The sequence below is a fragment of the Corylus avellana genome, chromosome ca4 (genome assembly GCF_901000735.1).
Source record: "Corylus avellana chromosome ca4, CavTom2PMs-1.0".
NCBI classification, from domain to species: domain Eukaryota; kingdom Viridiplantae; phylum Streptophyta; class Magnoliopsida; order Fagales; family Betulaceae; genus Corylus; species Corylus avellana.
In genome coordinates, this window is record NC_081544.1 from 34,799,870 (window position 1) to 34,815,152 (window position 15,283).

Genomic DNA, 15,283 nt, shown 5'->3' on the forward strand with positions numbered 1-15,283 from the left:
ATCATTATAAATGGATTTTGGGCATTAAAAATGAGTTTTTTAGGCTGGGTTTTGTGGGTTTTTCGACGGGTCAGGTGGGTTCTCGTGGGTTTGGCCATGGGTCTCACCAAACCCATGGCGTGCGTCAGGCAGCTTGGATTTTTTTTTTTTTTTTTCATTTTGATCCAATGCTTTTGTTCTCGGTTTTATTTTTTGCATTTTTCTTGAATGAATGAGGTGTTACAAGGTGATTAGATGCTGCAAAACACTATTTTTAAAGTCTGACCCTATAGTAGGGGCTCTCTTAGAGTATATATACATTTTCTGGTAAAATCAGAAGTAGCTGATTTGCACAAATTTATAAATGATTTGTCATTGTAACCATGTGGGTCGGTTACATTTAGTTTTTTATGAAAAAACTATCTATAATAATTCTAAAATCGTATGTACAAGTTTTGTTCGTACGAGTACGACTTAGGGCAAGGAAACTCCAAAATTGTGTTACCATTTCCTCGGAAATGTCATCATCCTACTATTCTAAACTGCCCCCTCACTTAATTAGGTTAACAGCTACCAACTCAAAATTAAAAAAAAAAAAATTAATTAAAATCAGGCCAACAACTTTTGAGAACAGATCTTAAGGGCAACAGTAGACCATTTTAATGTTTGAAAATGTAATTTGGGACCAATGCTGGAGTAGATTAATATGATTAGCGTTCCCATTAATTACTCAATAGCTCGTAATTAAAGCTTTGGCTGCTATCTTAAATACGTGAGGGCTACAAGTGGTTGAGGCAAGAGGCAAGAAGCAAGAGACCAGGCTGCCAGCTTCTAGGAAAAAAAATCATTTTTGGTCCATTTTGGACTGGAGGATATCTAGTTAATGACTAGGATTTTTTAAATTTCTTTAAAGAAATTTTTGAACCACAAATATACCATGTGTCTTTCTAATAAAAAAATAAAAAAAATATTACTTAAAAATTTTAAAATAATTAAAAAATAATAATCATCTCTATTCTTGCCATAGGGGGTGGCAAGCCACCCCATTTTTACCCATGGGGTGGCCCTTGGGGTGGTTTGGCCAGCCCCAAAGGGCCAAATGAAAAAAAATAAATAAAAATTGGGTTTGCCTTTTGGGGTGGCCGAACCAACCCCAAGGGCCATGAGGGTGGCTTCGGCCACCACCAAAGGTCAACGCTATACTTTTTTTTTTTTTTTTTTTTTGGTCATTGGGGATGGCAGGCCACCCCTTAGGGCAAAAATGGGGTGGTCCGGCCACCCCTATAGCAAGAATGGGGATGATTATTTTTTTATTATTTTGTTTTTTAATTATTTTAAAATTTTAAGTAATTTTATATTATTTTTTTTATTAGAAAGACACATGGTATATTTGTGGTCCTAGGATTTCTTTAAAGAAATCCTAACCATTAACTGGAGAGGATTCTTTTCTGCTTTGAGGAAGGGATTCTCATCATTTTAATGAGAAAGAGATGCAATTCTTTGCTCCATACTCCATACATTTCTAAATCGAAGCAATTAGACATGATTGTTAATTTTTGGATGGTTTGATTATGATGGTAGGATGCTTCCAAGGTAGATCTAATGGTTAGATTTACTTGACCGTCATCAATTAAGTTTGGTCTAATGATTAAGTAATACTAATAAGTTCCAAGGAGTAGCTTAATTGGCTAGGGATCGATTACGCCTTATGAAGCGGAGGTCGTTAGTTCGAATCCATTGTCCCCCTCTCCTTGTGAGGACACGTCAAAAAAAAAAAGAAAAAGTAATCGTTACTAAAATTTATGATTTAACGATTATAATTAAATAACTGTTAATTATAAATTTAATATAACATTAATCAAGATCAAGTGTTTGTTAATATCGAATTGTCAGATTTTAATATTGTTGAAATTAGCAGTTATTTTCTGTTAATTTTGAAATTACACATGTAACTATATAGAGTCCCTCGCAGCTCGATTTGTTTTAAATTTCTTTTCTTTTATATCTCTTAAAATCATTATGTAGTTTTAAAATTGGTGTTTATCTCCTTAATTGCTAGAATAGAAACCTTTAGCATTCTTGTTTGGTTTTGTGCAAAACGTAATAAAATTACAGAGGTTTTTCTAAGGCAATATTGTATACCGGAGAAGTATTTGCAATATATAACCCAATGTACACCACCGGGTTAGAATTGGTGGGGGCAAACAAATTTTTTTATTTTAATAAAAAAAATAGCAAATCTATAACAAACATAATTAGGATCACGTTTATTAATTTTTTATTTATTTTTTTTAGATTTATGTGCTAACACATATGAGGAAATTGATCAAGGTTTTCAAGTTTTTTTTTTTTTTTTTTACACTTAGGTTTGAATTTGTATCATAGATGATACCTGACTTATGGGTAAATACTAATTTAATACTTCTATCATCATTCTGTCAGCCAAATTAACAGACTGCAATAAGGTGGTTTCGATCATCCTTACGGCCAATCTGGAGTAGTTCGACCACCCCATAGCCTCTGAGGTTGCTGGACCACCTCCAAAAACTTATGCCATTAGGATAAGGTACTCTTGCAACATCATTGCCAATTGAAGCAGTAGATCGTTGAGAGAGTGAAAACCATTATTTTAATTACTTCATGCATGAGGTGGTTTCATAGATAAATTGATACATTTTGCATGCTTTATTAAATGATTTAATTATGAGCTTCAAAATGTTTTCACTGCTTCCCCGTCATCATCTTCTTCACTCTTCTCTTACGGATGATGTTGAGAAAGAGCTCGAAAATGCACCAATCCAGTAATGGCTCTGGCAATCCATGCATTATAAACCGCTGCACAGAATGGATCCAATATGGTATACAGATATGCTCATAACCGATCCATCGTATGCTTGCTTTGCTATACATCTCCGGTGATGGAACCAAGAAAAGAGGTGCCTTCAAACCTCTTGTTATTTTTGTTGCCACAAACATTGGAGTCTGCATGCCAAAATATTACACCATCAAACTAATTAAATATCTACAAACTATATCCATCATATGATTTTTGCTAAGAGTACATTTGTGAATGTTAGTCTCGCATTGAGAAAGTTTTTTTTTTTTAAAAAAAAAACCGTAGTTAATATACAGACACAAGCCTAGTAACTTAATTAGTTTTTTAAACTAGAATATATAGTCAATGTAATAAATTCCAAATAATGGGATGAAGTCATCGTCCTCGTCATCTCCATATATATATATATATGTCAATTAACTGTTGAAGGCATACTTTGCACTGCTCTCAAAAGAAATAAAGGCACTAAAAAAAAAAAAAGGAAAAGAAGAAAGAATGACCTGGCACTGAATATCTATTCCTTGTTGCCTGTATTCCAAGCTCAGGCTTCTTGAGAACATTGCAATGTACCTGTGACAAGGTAGAGAACTCAAGATCAATGCTGTTGAGGAGAAAATATGCCCGCCTATTTATCTTTCTTTATCATTTGTCATTGTCCATTCATATGGTGACATGTGTTTATCATGGGCTTATAAAAGAAGAAAGGTCTCCCTTTCTCTTGGACAGAGTCTCTCTCGGTCTTTCTCTCCAAGAAACTCTAGACTCTTCTCTCCCCCTTTATATCTATCTCTCTCCCTATCACACTTCACACACACTGATCATTGATTATTTGGAGCATATCATAGCTATATATTTTTACCCGTATATGAGACGCTAACTTGAACGTCGGATGGTTTTCGGAGCTCCAACTGGAGATCCCTGACCGTACTTTTATTTTGCAGGAATTTCATAGATATGCAGGAATCTCCTTCTTAGCCCAACAATGAAGCAAAGTTGCTGGCTAGCCGTATTGTGGACCAAAAATTGCATCAACAAATGCTATATATTTATATGAAGGGAAACGATCAGCATTTCTCAAAACTTACGCTTTAGTTGCAGAATAAACGGCGTCAAAAGGGAAAGAGAAGGTGGAGGAAGCGGAGCCAATGTTGAGTATTGCTCCTTTCTTCTTCTTCCGCATGCGAGGAAGCACAGACCTAGTGACCCAAGTGGCTGCATCTATGTTCACCTCCACAATTCTCTCTATCACCTCTAACTCAACCTCATGAAAATACATTGCATAAGGGTATGCCACCCCTGCGTTATTGATCAAAATCCCAACATCTAACCCTCTTATCCCTTCCTCTATCATCTTACATATCTCCTCTCCGCTGAATTTGGTGAAGTCTATAGCAATACTTTTTGTTTCTACTTTTCCGCCATATTTTTGGTGTATCTCCTTTGATGTAGCTTCAAGTTTTGAAGGGCTGAGATCGAGTAAGACTAAGTTAAGACCCTTTGATCCCAATTCAAACGCAAGGGCTTTCCCAATTCCCTGTGTGGAGCCAGTTATCATAGCCCATGAACCATACTCCTTGAGATTCTTTGGAGGCCGAAAGAACATAACCCACACCCATCTGAGAAAATTGATCAAGGCTTTACAAAGAGAGAGTAAGCCCAAAGAAGTTGCTGCTATCAGGATCAAATCTTGCAACTCCATAATTTTGACAATATTTGAGGCTGTATCTTGTAAATTGCATGTTGAGGCTTCTTAATTTATCAAGTGGCCAGGGAGTGAATGATCACATCCTTCATAATTAATGATACCATGTGAATAGGTTTAATTTTCAACCTACCAAACGTGCAATCATTTATGGATGGGGGGAGCATATTGATGTGTGCAGGTGGATCGCAATTGCTTATAATTATATTGATTGACTCAGCCTCTTAAAGATAGAGATGGAGAAACAGTTTGAGAAAGGCAGGCGAGGCAAGCTTCGAGAAAGAGATGCAATTCTTCAGTCCATAGTTTCTTAGATATTAGTTTGAACCTTATTAGACAGATCATAGCCAGCTGTTTATTATTATCATTCGGTAGAATGAGGGCGACCACCATCCACGGCCCATAAATAACAAAGAAGAAGGGACATTTTGATTAAAACACGTGCTTATTAAATTACATATTGGAAAAACACCTTATACAATGGAGATAAAAACACTGTATCTTTAATTCAAATCAATCCGTCCTCAAGAAGTAGCTCAATCGGCTAGGACCATGTCTAATGAAGCAGATGTTACTAGTTCGAATCCTCCTCCCTCCTTTTGTGCGGACATGTAAAAAAAAAAATTCAAATCAATCCCATGACCTTTTCCATTAATTCTAACCCAACGCCCATCACTCATCACCGAACCCCCACCCACCTCCGAACTTTTAACATTGAAGTCTCCAAAACCAATTAAGACGGTGAATCCGTTAGTTTATCAATGAGTATTTTGTCAAAAGAAGAGAAATTATTTGGTGTGAAGAGTTATATTATTTTTTGGTGTTTTAAATTGAAATGTATGTTTCCTATTGGATGGTGTAAGACATCCAATTTACACCAGGATCTAATTGAAGTTATTCTCTTTTCTGGAAGCGCTTTTCTGGCTTTTAAAAGCAAAATAAGGCAAAAATTTATTTGATTATTGTGCAATTAATTGCGTTAAATGTTGAGTGAAAGATTTTGTTTATTTTGCTCTATATTTTGTTTTCGAATGTTCATAATTATAAGTTTTATTGTATCGAAGTATAATATGTATCACACCAATTGAGTGAAAGATTTTATTTTATTTTGGGTTGATAAAACAATTTTGTTTTTTGCTATGTATTATTTTTTCCAATGTTCATATATAAATCATAATTATGAGTTTTATTTGTACTGAGATATAATAGGCACCACACCAATAATATCAAAGATTCTTGCTAATTTTATGTTTGTGCTTTGATTAATGAAATTTAAGTTTTTTTTCTTTAAAAAAACCGAAGAGATAATTAAGCATTGAACGTGAGGTAAGATGATTTATTTAATTGCATTAAATGTATCATAGAAATGCCTCATAAAATGGTTTCGGCTGGAGACCATACCTCATAAAACGGAGATTATTAGTTCGAATCTCCCTCTTTTGCAGACATGTCAAAAAAAAAGGGGAAAGCTTCTAATAAATCCTTGAGTCAATGCAGGAAAACAAAAAACTCCCCCAACCTTTTTTTTTGAATTTTTACTCCTTAAAGTCAATCGAAAGACGTCATAAGCCATTTTGTTACATTTTCTTCAAAATATCTAACGTCCATCATTCAATCTCAAAACTTACCATTTTGTCACATCAGCTTTTTTTTCCACCCCACTTTAAAATATTAGTTTTTTTATTTATTTAATTAAAAAATCAAATCTTAAAAATAAAAAATAAATAAAAAAATAAAAAATTGAAGGGGTGGCCAGCGATGGGGCTGCCACCCCTGGCCACCCCAAACCCACCATGCAACCACTCCTAAGGGGTTAAGGGTGACTCGCAGGCCACACCGTTAAGAGGTTAGGGGTGGCCAAAAGCCAACCCAACACCCATGGGGTGGCTTTGCAGTCGCCGCATGTGGGTTTGGGGTGGCCGCAAGTCACCCTGTGGGAGGTTAGGGGTGGCCGTAAGCCACCCCGACCCCTATGGGGTGGCAGGGGGTTAGCGGCCACCCCAAACCCACCATGGGGTGGCTTTGCAGCCGCCCCCATGTGGATAGTTGAGAGAGTGGAAACCACTCTTTTAATTAATTACTTCACATACGCATTAGCTGGTTTTAGAGATAAATTGATACATTTTGCTAATTTATTAATTGATTTAATTATGAGCTTCATCAGAGTATCCAGTACCAACTATCAACTTGGTTGAAGAAATTAATTAATACGAACTAGTAGGAACACGTACACTGAGACATAAAAATGTTTTCACTGCTTCACCCTCATCATCTCCAATCTTCTCTTACGCATATTGTTGAGAAAGTACTTGAAAATGCACCAATCCAGTAATGGCTCTGGCAATCCACGCATTAGAAACCACTGCACAGAATGGAACCAGTATGGTATGCAGATATGCTCATAACCGATCCATCGTACGCTTGCTTTGCTATACATCTCCGGTGATGGAACAAAGATACGAGGTACCTTCATAGCTTTTATCATATTTGTTGCCACAAACATTGGAGTCTGCATGCCAAAACATGATTCTAACGTCACTAAAACAATTTATTTAAAATAATGGAATGAAGTTGTATGTTAGGGAGATTGATATTTTAAGGAGTCCTTTTAGTGAGTCCATTTCATATATAGCATGTTGAGACATCACAAAACTTAAAACCTTAAGCCTATAAGTTTGGGATCACTCAAATTACTTCTTTCATATTTCCAATGTGGGACTTTTATCTCTTTTTTACACTTACACATATATATACTCAACACAAGTCAATATCCTGATCATCTCGTCATACATATATATATATATATATATATATATATATATATTTGAACGCATACTTTGTACTCCTCTCAAAAGAATTAAAAGCCCTAAAAAAATGAGAAAAGGACAAGAAGAAAGAATTACCTGGCACTGAATATCTATTCCTTGTTGCCTGTATTCCAAACCCAGGCTTCTTGAGAACATTGCAATGTACCTGTGAAAAGGTAGAGAACTCAAGACCAATGCTATATATGAAGGCAAACGATCAGCATTTCTCAAAACTTACGCTTTGGTTGCAGCATAAACGGCGCCTAAAGGGTAAGAGAAGGTGGAGGAAGCGGAGCCAATGTTGAGTATTGCTCCTTTCTTCTTCTTCAGCATGCCAGGAAGCACAGACTTGGTGACCCAAGTGGCAGCATCTATGTTCACCTCCACAATTCTCTCTATCACCTCTATGTCAACCTCATGAAAATACATTGAATAAGGGTATGCCACCCCTGCGTTATTGATCAAAATCCCAACATCTAACCCTCTTATCCCTTCCTCTATCATCTTACATATCTCCTCTCCGCTGAATTTGTTGAAGTCTATAGCAATACTTTTTGTTTCTACTTTTCCGCCATATTTTTGGTGTATCTCCTTTGATGTAGCTTCAAGTTTTGAAGGGCTGAGATCGAGTAAGACTAAGTTAAGACCCTTTGATCCCAATTCAAAAGCAAGGGCTTTCCCAATTCCCTGTGTGGAGCCAGTTATCATAGCCCATGAACCATACTCCTTGAGATTCTTTGGAGGCCGAAAGAACATAACCCACACCCATCTGAGAAAATTGATCAAGGCGTTACAAAGAGAGAGTAAGCCCAAAGAAGTTGCTGCTATCAGGATCAAATCTTGCAACTCCATAATTGACAATATTTGAGGCTGTATCTTATAAATTGCATGTTGAGGCTTACTTAATTTATCAAATGGCCGGGGGAGTGAATGATCACTTCCTTCATAATTAATGATACCATGTGAATAGGTTTAATTTCCAACCTACCAAACGTACGTGCAATTATGGATGGGGGGAGCATATTGATGTGTGCAGGTGGATCGCAATTCCGTACGTACAATTATATATATTGATTGACTCAGCCTCATAACGATAGAGATGGAGAATTGAACAGTTTGAGAGAGGAGAGGCAAGCTTTGAGAGAAAGAGATGCAGTTCTTCGGTTCATACTTACCTAGATATTAGTTTGAAACCTTATTAGATTGATCATAGCCCCTTATATGTGAACTCAAACTTCTTTTTAATTTGTAAGATTCAACACATATAATATTTAATTGAAGCGGGAGAAGATTGATGGAGTCAGGTTTGAACTCGGTGGCCTTTGACTCTGATATCACGCATGTTAAATCATTACTTATCCCAAAAACTTATACTTAATTAAAAAAATAGATAAATTTAATCATAGTCTAACATGTACAAGAGAATGCAACAAAGTCTTTCTCTTAATCAAAATGCCAAGTACTTCCAAACTTTTAGGTTTTATGGTAGCTAATTTGGTGTTCAAAAAAGTGTGGTGCAAGGTTTTTTTTTTATTTTTTTTATTTATTATTATTTATTTTTATTTTTATTTTGGGTAAAATACTTTTGAACTTTATGTGGTTTAACACCTTTATTTTTTTCTACCTCGATTTCATTTCATATCGTAGATGGTACTCCGCTTAATTATGCATGGCTAAAAACGAAGATGATGCATCGATGAAACTAGCGGAAATCTATGTCAAACCTATCAAAAGCTGCCACCATTTAAAAAAAAAAAAAAAACATTTTGAGGCTAGCCCTTTGGGCAAAATGGTGCCAGAGATAAAATTAATACATTTTACATTTTGCTTTATTAATAGTAATGGCCATTATATATATATATATATATATATATATGCCCTCAAAAAAAGAAACACACACTTGTGATCAAACAATAATTGAAGAATAACGTACGAAGATCACGTAGATGACACGAGACATAAAAATGTTTTCACTGCTTCACCCTCTTCATCTTCTTCAATAATATTCTTTTTCGCACGCTGAGAAAGTACTCGAAAATGCACCAATCCAGTAATGCCTCTGGCAATCCATGCATTACAAACCACTGCACAGAATGGATCCAGTATGGTATGCAGATATGCTCATAACCGATCCATCGTAAGCTTGCTTTGCTATACATCTCCGGTGATGGAACCAAGATACGAGATGCCTTCAAACCTCTTATCATCTTTGTTGCCACATATAGTGGAATCTGCACATATATATATATATATGCCACATGATGATCAGAACATATATATAATGACACCATCACCATATATGTATTAATTAAACTACTATATTTATATATATTAATTAGAGAAAAACTTTGTTGTCGACTTGTCTTCCCCTGAAAATGAATTAAAATTCCCTAAAAAGATAAAAGCAAAAAAAGAAGAAAGAATTACCTGGCACTGAATATCTATTCCTTGTTGCCTGTATTCCAAACCGATGCATCTTGAGAACATTGCAAGATACCTGTGACAAGGTAAAGAACTAAAGATCAATAACTATCTTACCATATATATGAAGGGAACCTCAAACTAAGGCCCCTCACAAAGAATTCGGGCCGTATTGAATATGTTGTGAAACAATTCGTTTGGCAACGTACACTTTGTAGATGGTGTTTTTTTGTTTAATTGTTTTGCATTTTAAGTTGTCTGTTAACGCTTTTATTTTTTTACTATAAAGTTCTTAATTAAAGGTTTAGCCAAACGATGCCTTTCCCAATTGTTTTAATTTGATTGAGCTACCCGACAACCACTCAACCCCCACATGAATTGCAAGACCTCATTTGTAACCGACTTTCAACTCTTATAAATTAAAGAGGTTGTTCGGTCCTTTTAAGGCAAGAGAGAAACGTACGTACGTGCAGGAGAAATCAAAGAGGCTGCCGTTGTGCGTGAGCCTTGAGAAAGAGAGTTCAATCGATACTCTTTCGATTTTACCGTGAGCCGCACCAAAATTAAGTATTAAAATTTTTAGTTTTGAGTGATTTTTTTCCTCTGTTTGTACTTCGTCCTCTAAAAGTAAATTTCCTAATAAGTAGATTTGACCTTTTTGTGATAGTGAGATTTGATAACTCATAGTGTCGGTGGTAATTACAAGGATTAGTTAATTCTATCTAGTTATAAAAAATTTATAGTAAAAATTGAAAAAAAAAAAAACTAGCATGATGGAAATTGTGTATATGATACATAGATATAGTGTCTGCAAATTAAAAGGAAGAAATTAAATCAAAGAATGTAGCAGGAAATTAATTAAACTTACGCTTTAGTCGCACCATAAACAACGCCTAAAGGATAAGAGGACAAGGAGGAAGCGGAGCCAATGTTGATGATTGCTCCTTTCTTCTTCTTCAGCATACCAGGAAGCACAGCCCTGGTGACCCAAGTGGCAGCATCTATGTTCACCTTCACAAGGCTCTCCATCAGCTCTAACTCAACCTCATGGAAAAACATCACATAAGGGTAAGCCATCCCAGCGTTGTTTACCAAAATCCCAACATCTAACCCTCTTATTCCTCCCTCGATCATCTTACATATTTCCTCTCCGCTGGATTTGGCGAAGTCTATAACAATACTCTTTGTTTCTACTTTTCCGCCATATTTTTCGTTTATCTCCTTTGATGTAGCTTCAAGTTTTGAAGGGCTGCGACCAACTAAGAGTAGGTTAAAACCCTTTGATCCCAATTCAAATGCAAGGGCTTTCCCAATTCCATCGGTGGAGCCGGTTATCATCGCCCATGAGCCATACTCCTTGAGATTCTTTGAAGGCCGAAAGAACATAACCCACACCCATTTCAGAAAATTGATCGAGGCTTTACAAAGAGAGAGTAAGCCTAAAGAAGTTGCTGCTATCAGGATCAAATCTTGCAACTCCATAGTTGACAATTGAATTGAGAGGCTAGCTCTAGCTGTTTCTAAAGGCTTCTTAATTTATAGAGTGGGCGGGGATCGAGTGAATGAGTTATGATTCCTTGATAATTAATGATGCATTTTGACTATTTTGTACACTATTCCACGTCATGAAAATATACAGGTTAATTTCCAACCAACCCAAACAAGTATAGATGGGGCCGGGCCACCATATTATGTAAACAATTAATTTCTAGGAGTAATGTGTAAATAAGTGGGCAGTGAAAGCTGGTTAAATATAATTTACCACATTTTTTTAATGTACGTTTTTTCATTCACACCAAGAAACTGGATAAGCATTTAATTTACCCACTCAACCTATCATCTTCCCGTACTCTTAGACATGCTTGAGATTATGTTTGAGAAATAAAGTTTTTAAGTCAAAAAATATTTTTTTTGGTAAAAACTTCAGTGGCAATTTTTAGGTTTTTTATACCTTTAAAAATGCTTTCAATTTTTTTTTTTTTTTTTTTTTTTTCAAAAGAACTTTTTGAACTTTTAGGCTTCTCAAACACATACTCAAACAGGCTCTTAATCTACGGTAAAGACTCAAACATTTCATTTGGAGATTTCCTAAAAATTTCTTTGAGCTCGATCCAAATTTTTTTAGTAATTATTCATACAGTTGATCATTAAGATTGCAGTAAACCTAAATGCTTTGGCCCTCAAGGGACAATTCAACACATTCTCATGAATTCAGCTTAATTAACGTATATGCCTCCCTAGGCTTCGTTTTATAAACGAATTTTGTTTTGGTTTTGGTTCGATAATGTAGCAAGAAGTGATTGATGTGAAAAAAAATAAAAATGTTTTTTTCTTTAAAAGTGAAAAAGTAAGAATGTTTGGTATGGAAAAATGAAAAAATTTTGTTTTGTAGTGATTTTTTTATTTGAATAATGATAAAAAATTATTGATATGATGTAAAAAGTAAGAGAATATTAAAAAAAAAAAAAAGTGATGAATAGTGTAGAGCCAAAAACAGGCAAAATCGTTTATCAAACGATACCCTAATGTCTATGGAGGAGGCCCAAATTAACGACTCTCCTTGCAATTAATTTTGGCGGCATACTTTCAGCCGCAAGCTGCCTCACCTACAAAGAGGCTGTTTTTTTCACTATCCTAGCCATCATCAAAGCCTCCCTCTTCTCTTAATGGACATATACCAGAAACTGATGCTCTTTCCGATTTAGATGGCCGGACAACTTTAAAATTTTTAAGAATGAGCAAACTTAATTCAGAGCACAATCTAGTAGAAAAACGAGCCGCTTTTCACCGTGTGTTTGAAAGTATTTTTGCAAACGTTCCCCCATGTTATTTGTTAGACACCTTTCTTGAACCTCATATCTAGTGGCTTCAGTTTAGTTGATGTCTATGGCATTTAAGATTTATTGTTAAGGTCCGTTTAAGTTTGCGATTTCAAAAAGTGCAATTTAAAAATAACAATTTCAAAATGGGCTTGTGATTTTTAAAAATATAATTAAGTATTTAATAAAATCGTAATTTGAACATTAAAATTGCAATTTTCAAAAAAAAAAAAAAAAAACAGCTTTTTTCCTGCTATTTGAAAACACAAATTTTTAAAAGTAGAATCTCAAACCATTAATTTTTTACAATTTAATTTAAAATTGTATTTTTTATCTATAAAATTCCAGAGCCAGACATACCATAAGTGGTGGTTGCACGCATCACCTTAAACAGATCGACTCAATTTTGGACTGCTTCAAAAACTACAGTTCTTGGAGGCCATTTTCTTGGCCCTCATACGAAGAGGTCATTGGACCGGGCCAATTTTCAAGCCCATTTCCGGCCAATTTATTTGATGTTGGGGCTCTCCCCTGTTCTCTTTGAATTATAAGGACAACTGTAATTGCTTCATTTTTTTTTTTTTTTAATAAAAACAACAATGTTCTTTCTACAATATTTATAGAGAGACAAGACAACAGGAAGGAAGTGGTGAATAAATAAACCCTAAAAAAAAATAATAATAAAATAAAAAGAGAGAATATAAAATATTTTGAAACTCAAAAATTAACCTTCACACTGTGACATCAAAAAGTTTTGCCTGCTTCATGCACCCCCCGGCCATCATCATCAACTTTTTCAATCTTTTCTTACCCACGTTGAGAAAGTAATGGAAAACGCACCAATCCAGTAATGCATCTGGCAATCCATGCATTATAAACCACTGCACAGAATGCATCCAGTATGGTACACAGATATGCTCATATCCAATCCATCGTATGCTTGCTTTGCTATACATCTCCGGTGATGGCACCAACATCGGAGACGCCTTCAAACCCTTTACCATCTTTGTTGCCACAAACAGTGGAATCTGCATGCATGCCAATTGCCAAAAGATGTTCAAGAATATGGAACCATGCATTAATTAATTAAACCAAATAATATTATTTAAAAAAAAAAGAATTATAACCTGACACTGAATGTCTATTCCTTGTTGCCTGTATTCCAAACCAACGCATCTTGAGAACATTGCAAGGTACCTGTGACAAGGCAAAAAGAACTAATTAACTAAAGATCAATAATACAAATTAGTTTCTAATTAACCAAAAATTAAGGAGCAAAAAAGCAGCAAAACTTACGCTTTGGTTGCAGCATAAACGGCGCCTAAAGGGTAAGAGAACAAGGAGGTAGCGGAGCCAATGTTGATTATTGCTCCTTTCTTCTTCTCCAGCATGCCAGGAAGCACAGCCCTGGTGACCCAAGTGGCAGCATCTAAGTTCACCTTCACAAGGCTCTCCATCACCTCTAACTCAACCTCATGAAAATACATTACATAAGGGTAAGCCATCCCTGCGTTATTTACCAAAATCCCAACATCTAACCCTCTTATTCCTCCCTCGATCATCTTACAAATCTCCTCTCCGCTGGATTTGGCGAAGTCTATGACAATACTCTTTGTTTCTACTTTTCCGCCATATTAGAAATGGGTTTTTTAGGTTGGGTTTTGTGGGTTTTCCGGCGGGTCAGGTGGGTTCTCATGGGTTTGACCATGGGTCTCACCAAACCCACGGCGTGCGTCGAGCAGCTTGGATTTTTTCTTTGTTTTTTTTTTTTTTTTGTTCTTTTCATTTTGATCTGGTGTTTTTGTTCTTAATTTTATTTTTTGTATTTTTCTTGAATGGATGAGGTGTCACAAGGTGATGGGATGCTGCAAAACACTACTTTTAAGGTCTAGCCGCATAGTAGGGGCTCCCTTAGAGTGTATGTATACATTTTCTGGTAAGATTAAAAATAGATGATTTGCACAAATTTATACATGATTTGTCATTGTAACCATGTGGGTTGGTTACATTTTTTTTATTAAAAAACTATCCATCATAATTCTAAAATCGTATGTACAAGCTTTGTTCGTACGAGTACGACTTAGGGCAAGGAAACTCCAAAATTGTGTTACCATTTCCTCGGAAATGTCATCATGCTACTATTCTAAACTGCCCCCTCTCTTAATCAGGTTAACGGTTACCAAGTCAAAATTAAAAAACAAAAACAAAAATCAGGCCAACAACTTTTGAGAACAAATCTTAAGGGCAACAGTAGACCATTTTGATGTTTGAAAATGTAATTTGGGACCAATGCTGGAGTAGATTAAATTTAATATGATTAGCGTTCCCATTAATTACTTAATAGCTCGTAATTAAAGCTTTGGCTGCTATCTTAAAGCCGTGAGGGCTACAAGCGGTTGAGGAAAGAGGCCAGGCTGCCAACTTCGAGGGAAAAAGGATCATTTTCAGTCTATTTTGGACTGGAGGGTATCTAGTTAATGACCATAATTTCTTTAAATTTCTTTAAAGAAATTTTAGAACCACAAATATACCATGTGTCTTTCTAATAAAAAAATAATATTATATTACTTAAAATTTTAAAATTAATTAAAAATAATAATAAAAAAAAAAAAATCATCCCCACTCTTGCCATAGGGGTGGCCGGACCACCCCATTTTTGCCCTAAGTGGTGGCCAGCCACCCCATTTTTACCCACAGGGGTGGCCCTTGGGGGTGGCTT

General features: G+C 35.6%; 4 protein-coding genes across 4 annotated transcripts in view; all 4 read right to left on the reverse strand.

The window, feature by feature from the left end:
- Nucleotides 1-2,584: 2,584 nt before the first annotated feature.
- On the reverse strand, nt 2,585-4,730 carry LOC132179089 (very-long-chain 3-oxoacyl-CoA reductase 1-like). The gene is made up of 3 exons (XM_059591721.1): nt 3,901-4,730; nt 3,316-3,385; nt 2,585-2,961 (listed from the first exon to the last, which is right to left on the reverse strand). Exons 1-3 carry the CDS (start codon nt 4,512-4,514, stop codon nt 2,701-2,703), a joined length of 945 nt encoding a protein of 314 aa, XP_059447704.1. The 5' UTR covers nt 4,515-4,730; the 3' UTR covers nt 2,585-2,700.
- Nucleotides 4,731-6,631: 1,901 nt separating this feature from the next.
- Nucleotides 6,632-8,225, reverse strand: LOC132179217 (very-long-chain 3-oxoacyl-CoA reductase 1-like). Its single transcript, XM_059591886.1, has 3 exons — nt 7,563-8,225; nt 7,421-7,490; nt 6,632-7,026 (listed from the first exon to the last, which is right to left on the reverse strand). Exons 1-3 carry the CDS (start codon nt 8,174-8,176, stop codon nt 6,769-6,771), a joined length of 942 nt encoding a protein of 313 aa, XP_059447869.1. The 5' UTR covers nt 8,177-8,225; the 3' UTR covers nt 6,632-6,768.
- A 984-nt stretch (nt 8,226-9,209) lies between these two features.
- On the reverse strand, nt 9,210-11,306 carry LOC132179002 (very-long-chain 3-oxoacyl-CoA reductase 1-like). The gene is made up of 3 exons (XM_059591608.1): nt 10,614-11,306; nt 9,752-9,821; nt 9,210-9,555 (listed from the first exon to the last, which is right to left on the reverse strand). Exons 1-3 carry the CDS (start codon nt 11,225-11,227, stop codon nt 9,295-9,297), a joined length of 945 nt encoding a protein of 314 aa, XP_059447591.1. The 5' UTR covers nt 11,228-11,306; the 3' UTR covers nt 9,210-9,294.
- Nucleotides 11,307-13,295: 1,989 nt separating this feature from the next.
- LOC132178466 (very-long-chain 3-oxoacyl-CoA reductase 1-like) overlaps nt 13,296-15,283 on the reverse strand; it is a 3,498-nt gene continuing 1,510 nt past the window's right edge. The window contains exons 2-4 of the mRNA XM_059590899.1: nt 13,861-14,185; nt 13,692-13,761; nt 13,296-13,592 (exon numbers count right to left, since the gene is read on the reverse strand). Of these exons, the coding sequence (XP_059446882.1) occupies nt 13,296-13,592; nt 13,692-13,761; nt 13,861-14,185 (692 nt within the window). The remainder of the gene's footprint in view (nt 13,593-13,691; nt 13,762-13,860; nt 14,186-15,283) is intronic.

What these genes read in the sequence shown, in the direction of transcription:
- LOC132179089 (XM_059591721.1), bottom strand. Translation starts at nt 4,514, where the DNA reads ATGGAGTTGCAAGATTTGATCCTGATAGCAGCAACTTCTTTGGGCTTA. An exon ending in GTTTATTCTGCAACTAAAGC is followed by an intron (nt 3,386 to 3,900) that starts GTAAGTTTTGAG and finishes ACCTTGTCACAG; the next exon opens with GTACATTGCAATGTTCTCAA. An exon ending in GAATAGATATTCAGTGCCAG is followed by an intron (nt 2,962 to 3,315) that starts GTCATTCTTTCT and finishes TTTGGCATGCAG; the next exon opens with ACTCCAATGTTTGTGGCAAC.
- LOC132179217 (XM_059591886.1), bottom strand. Translation starts at nt 8,176, where the DNA reads ATGGAGTTGCAAGATTTGATCCTGATAGCAGCAACTTCTTTGGGCTTA. An exon ending in GTTTATGCTGCAACCAAAGC is followed by an intron (nt 7,491 to 7,562) that starts GTAAGTTTTGAG and finishes ACCTTTTCACAG; the next exon opens with GTACATTGCAATGTTCTCAA. An exon ending in GAATAGATATTCAGTGCCAG is followed by an intron (nt 7,027 to 7,420) that starts GTAATTCTTTCT and finishes TTTGGCATGCAG; the next exon opens with ACTCCAATGTTTGTGGCAAC.
- LOC132179002 (XM_059591608.1), bottom strand. Translation starts at nt 11,227, where the DNA reads ATGGAGTTGCAAGATTTGATCCTGATAGCAGCAACTTCTTTAGGCTTA. An exon ending in GTTTATGGTGCGACTAAAGC is followed by an intron (nt 9,822 to 10,613) that starts GTAAGTTTAATT and finishes ACCTTGTCACAG; the next exon opens with GTATCTTGCAATGTTCTCAA. An exon ending in GAATAGATATTCAGTGCCAG is followed by an intron (nt 9,556 to 9,751) that starts GTAATTCTTTCT and finishes ATATATGTGCAG; the next exon opens with ATTCCACTATATGTGGCAAC.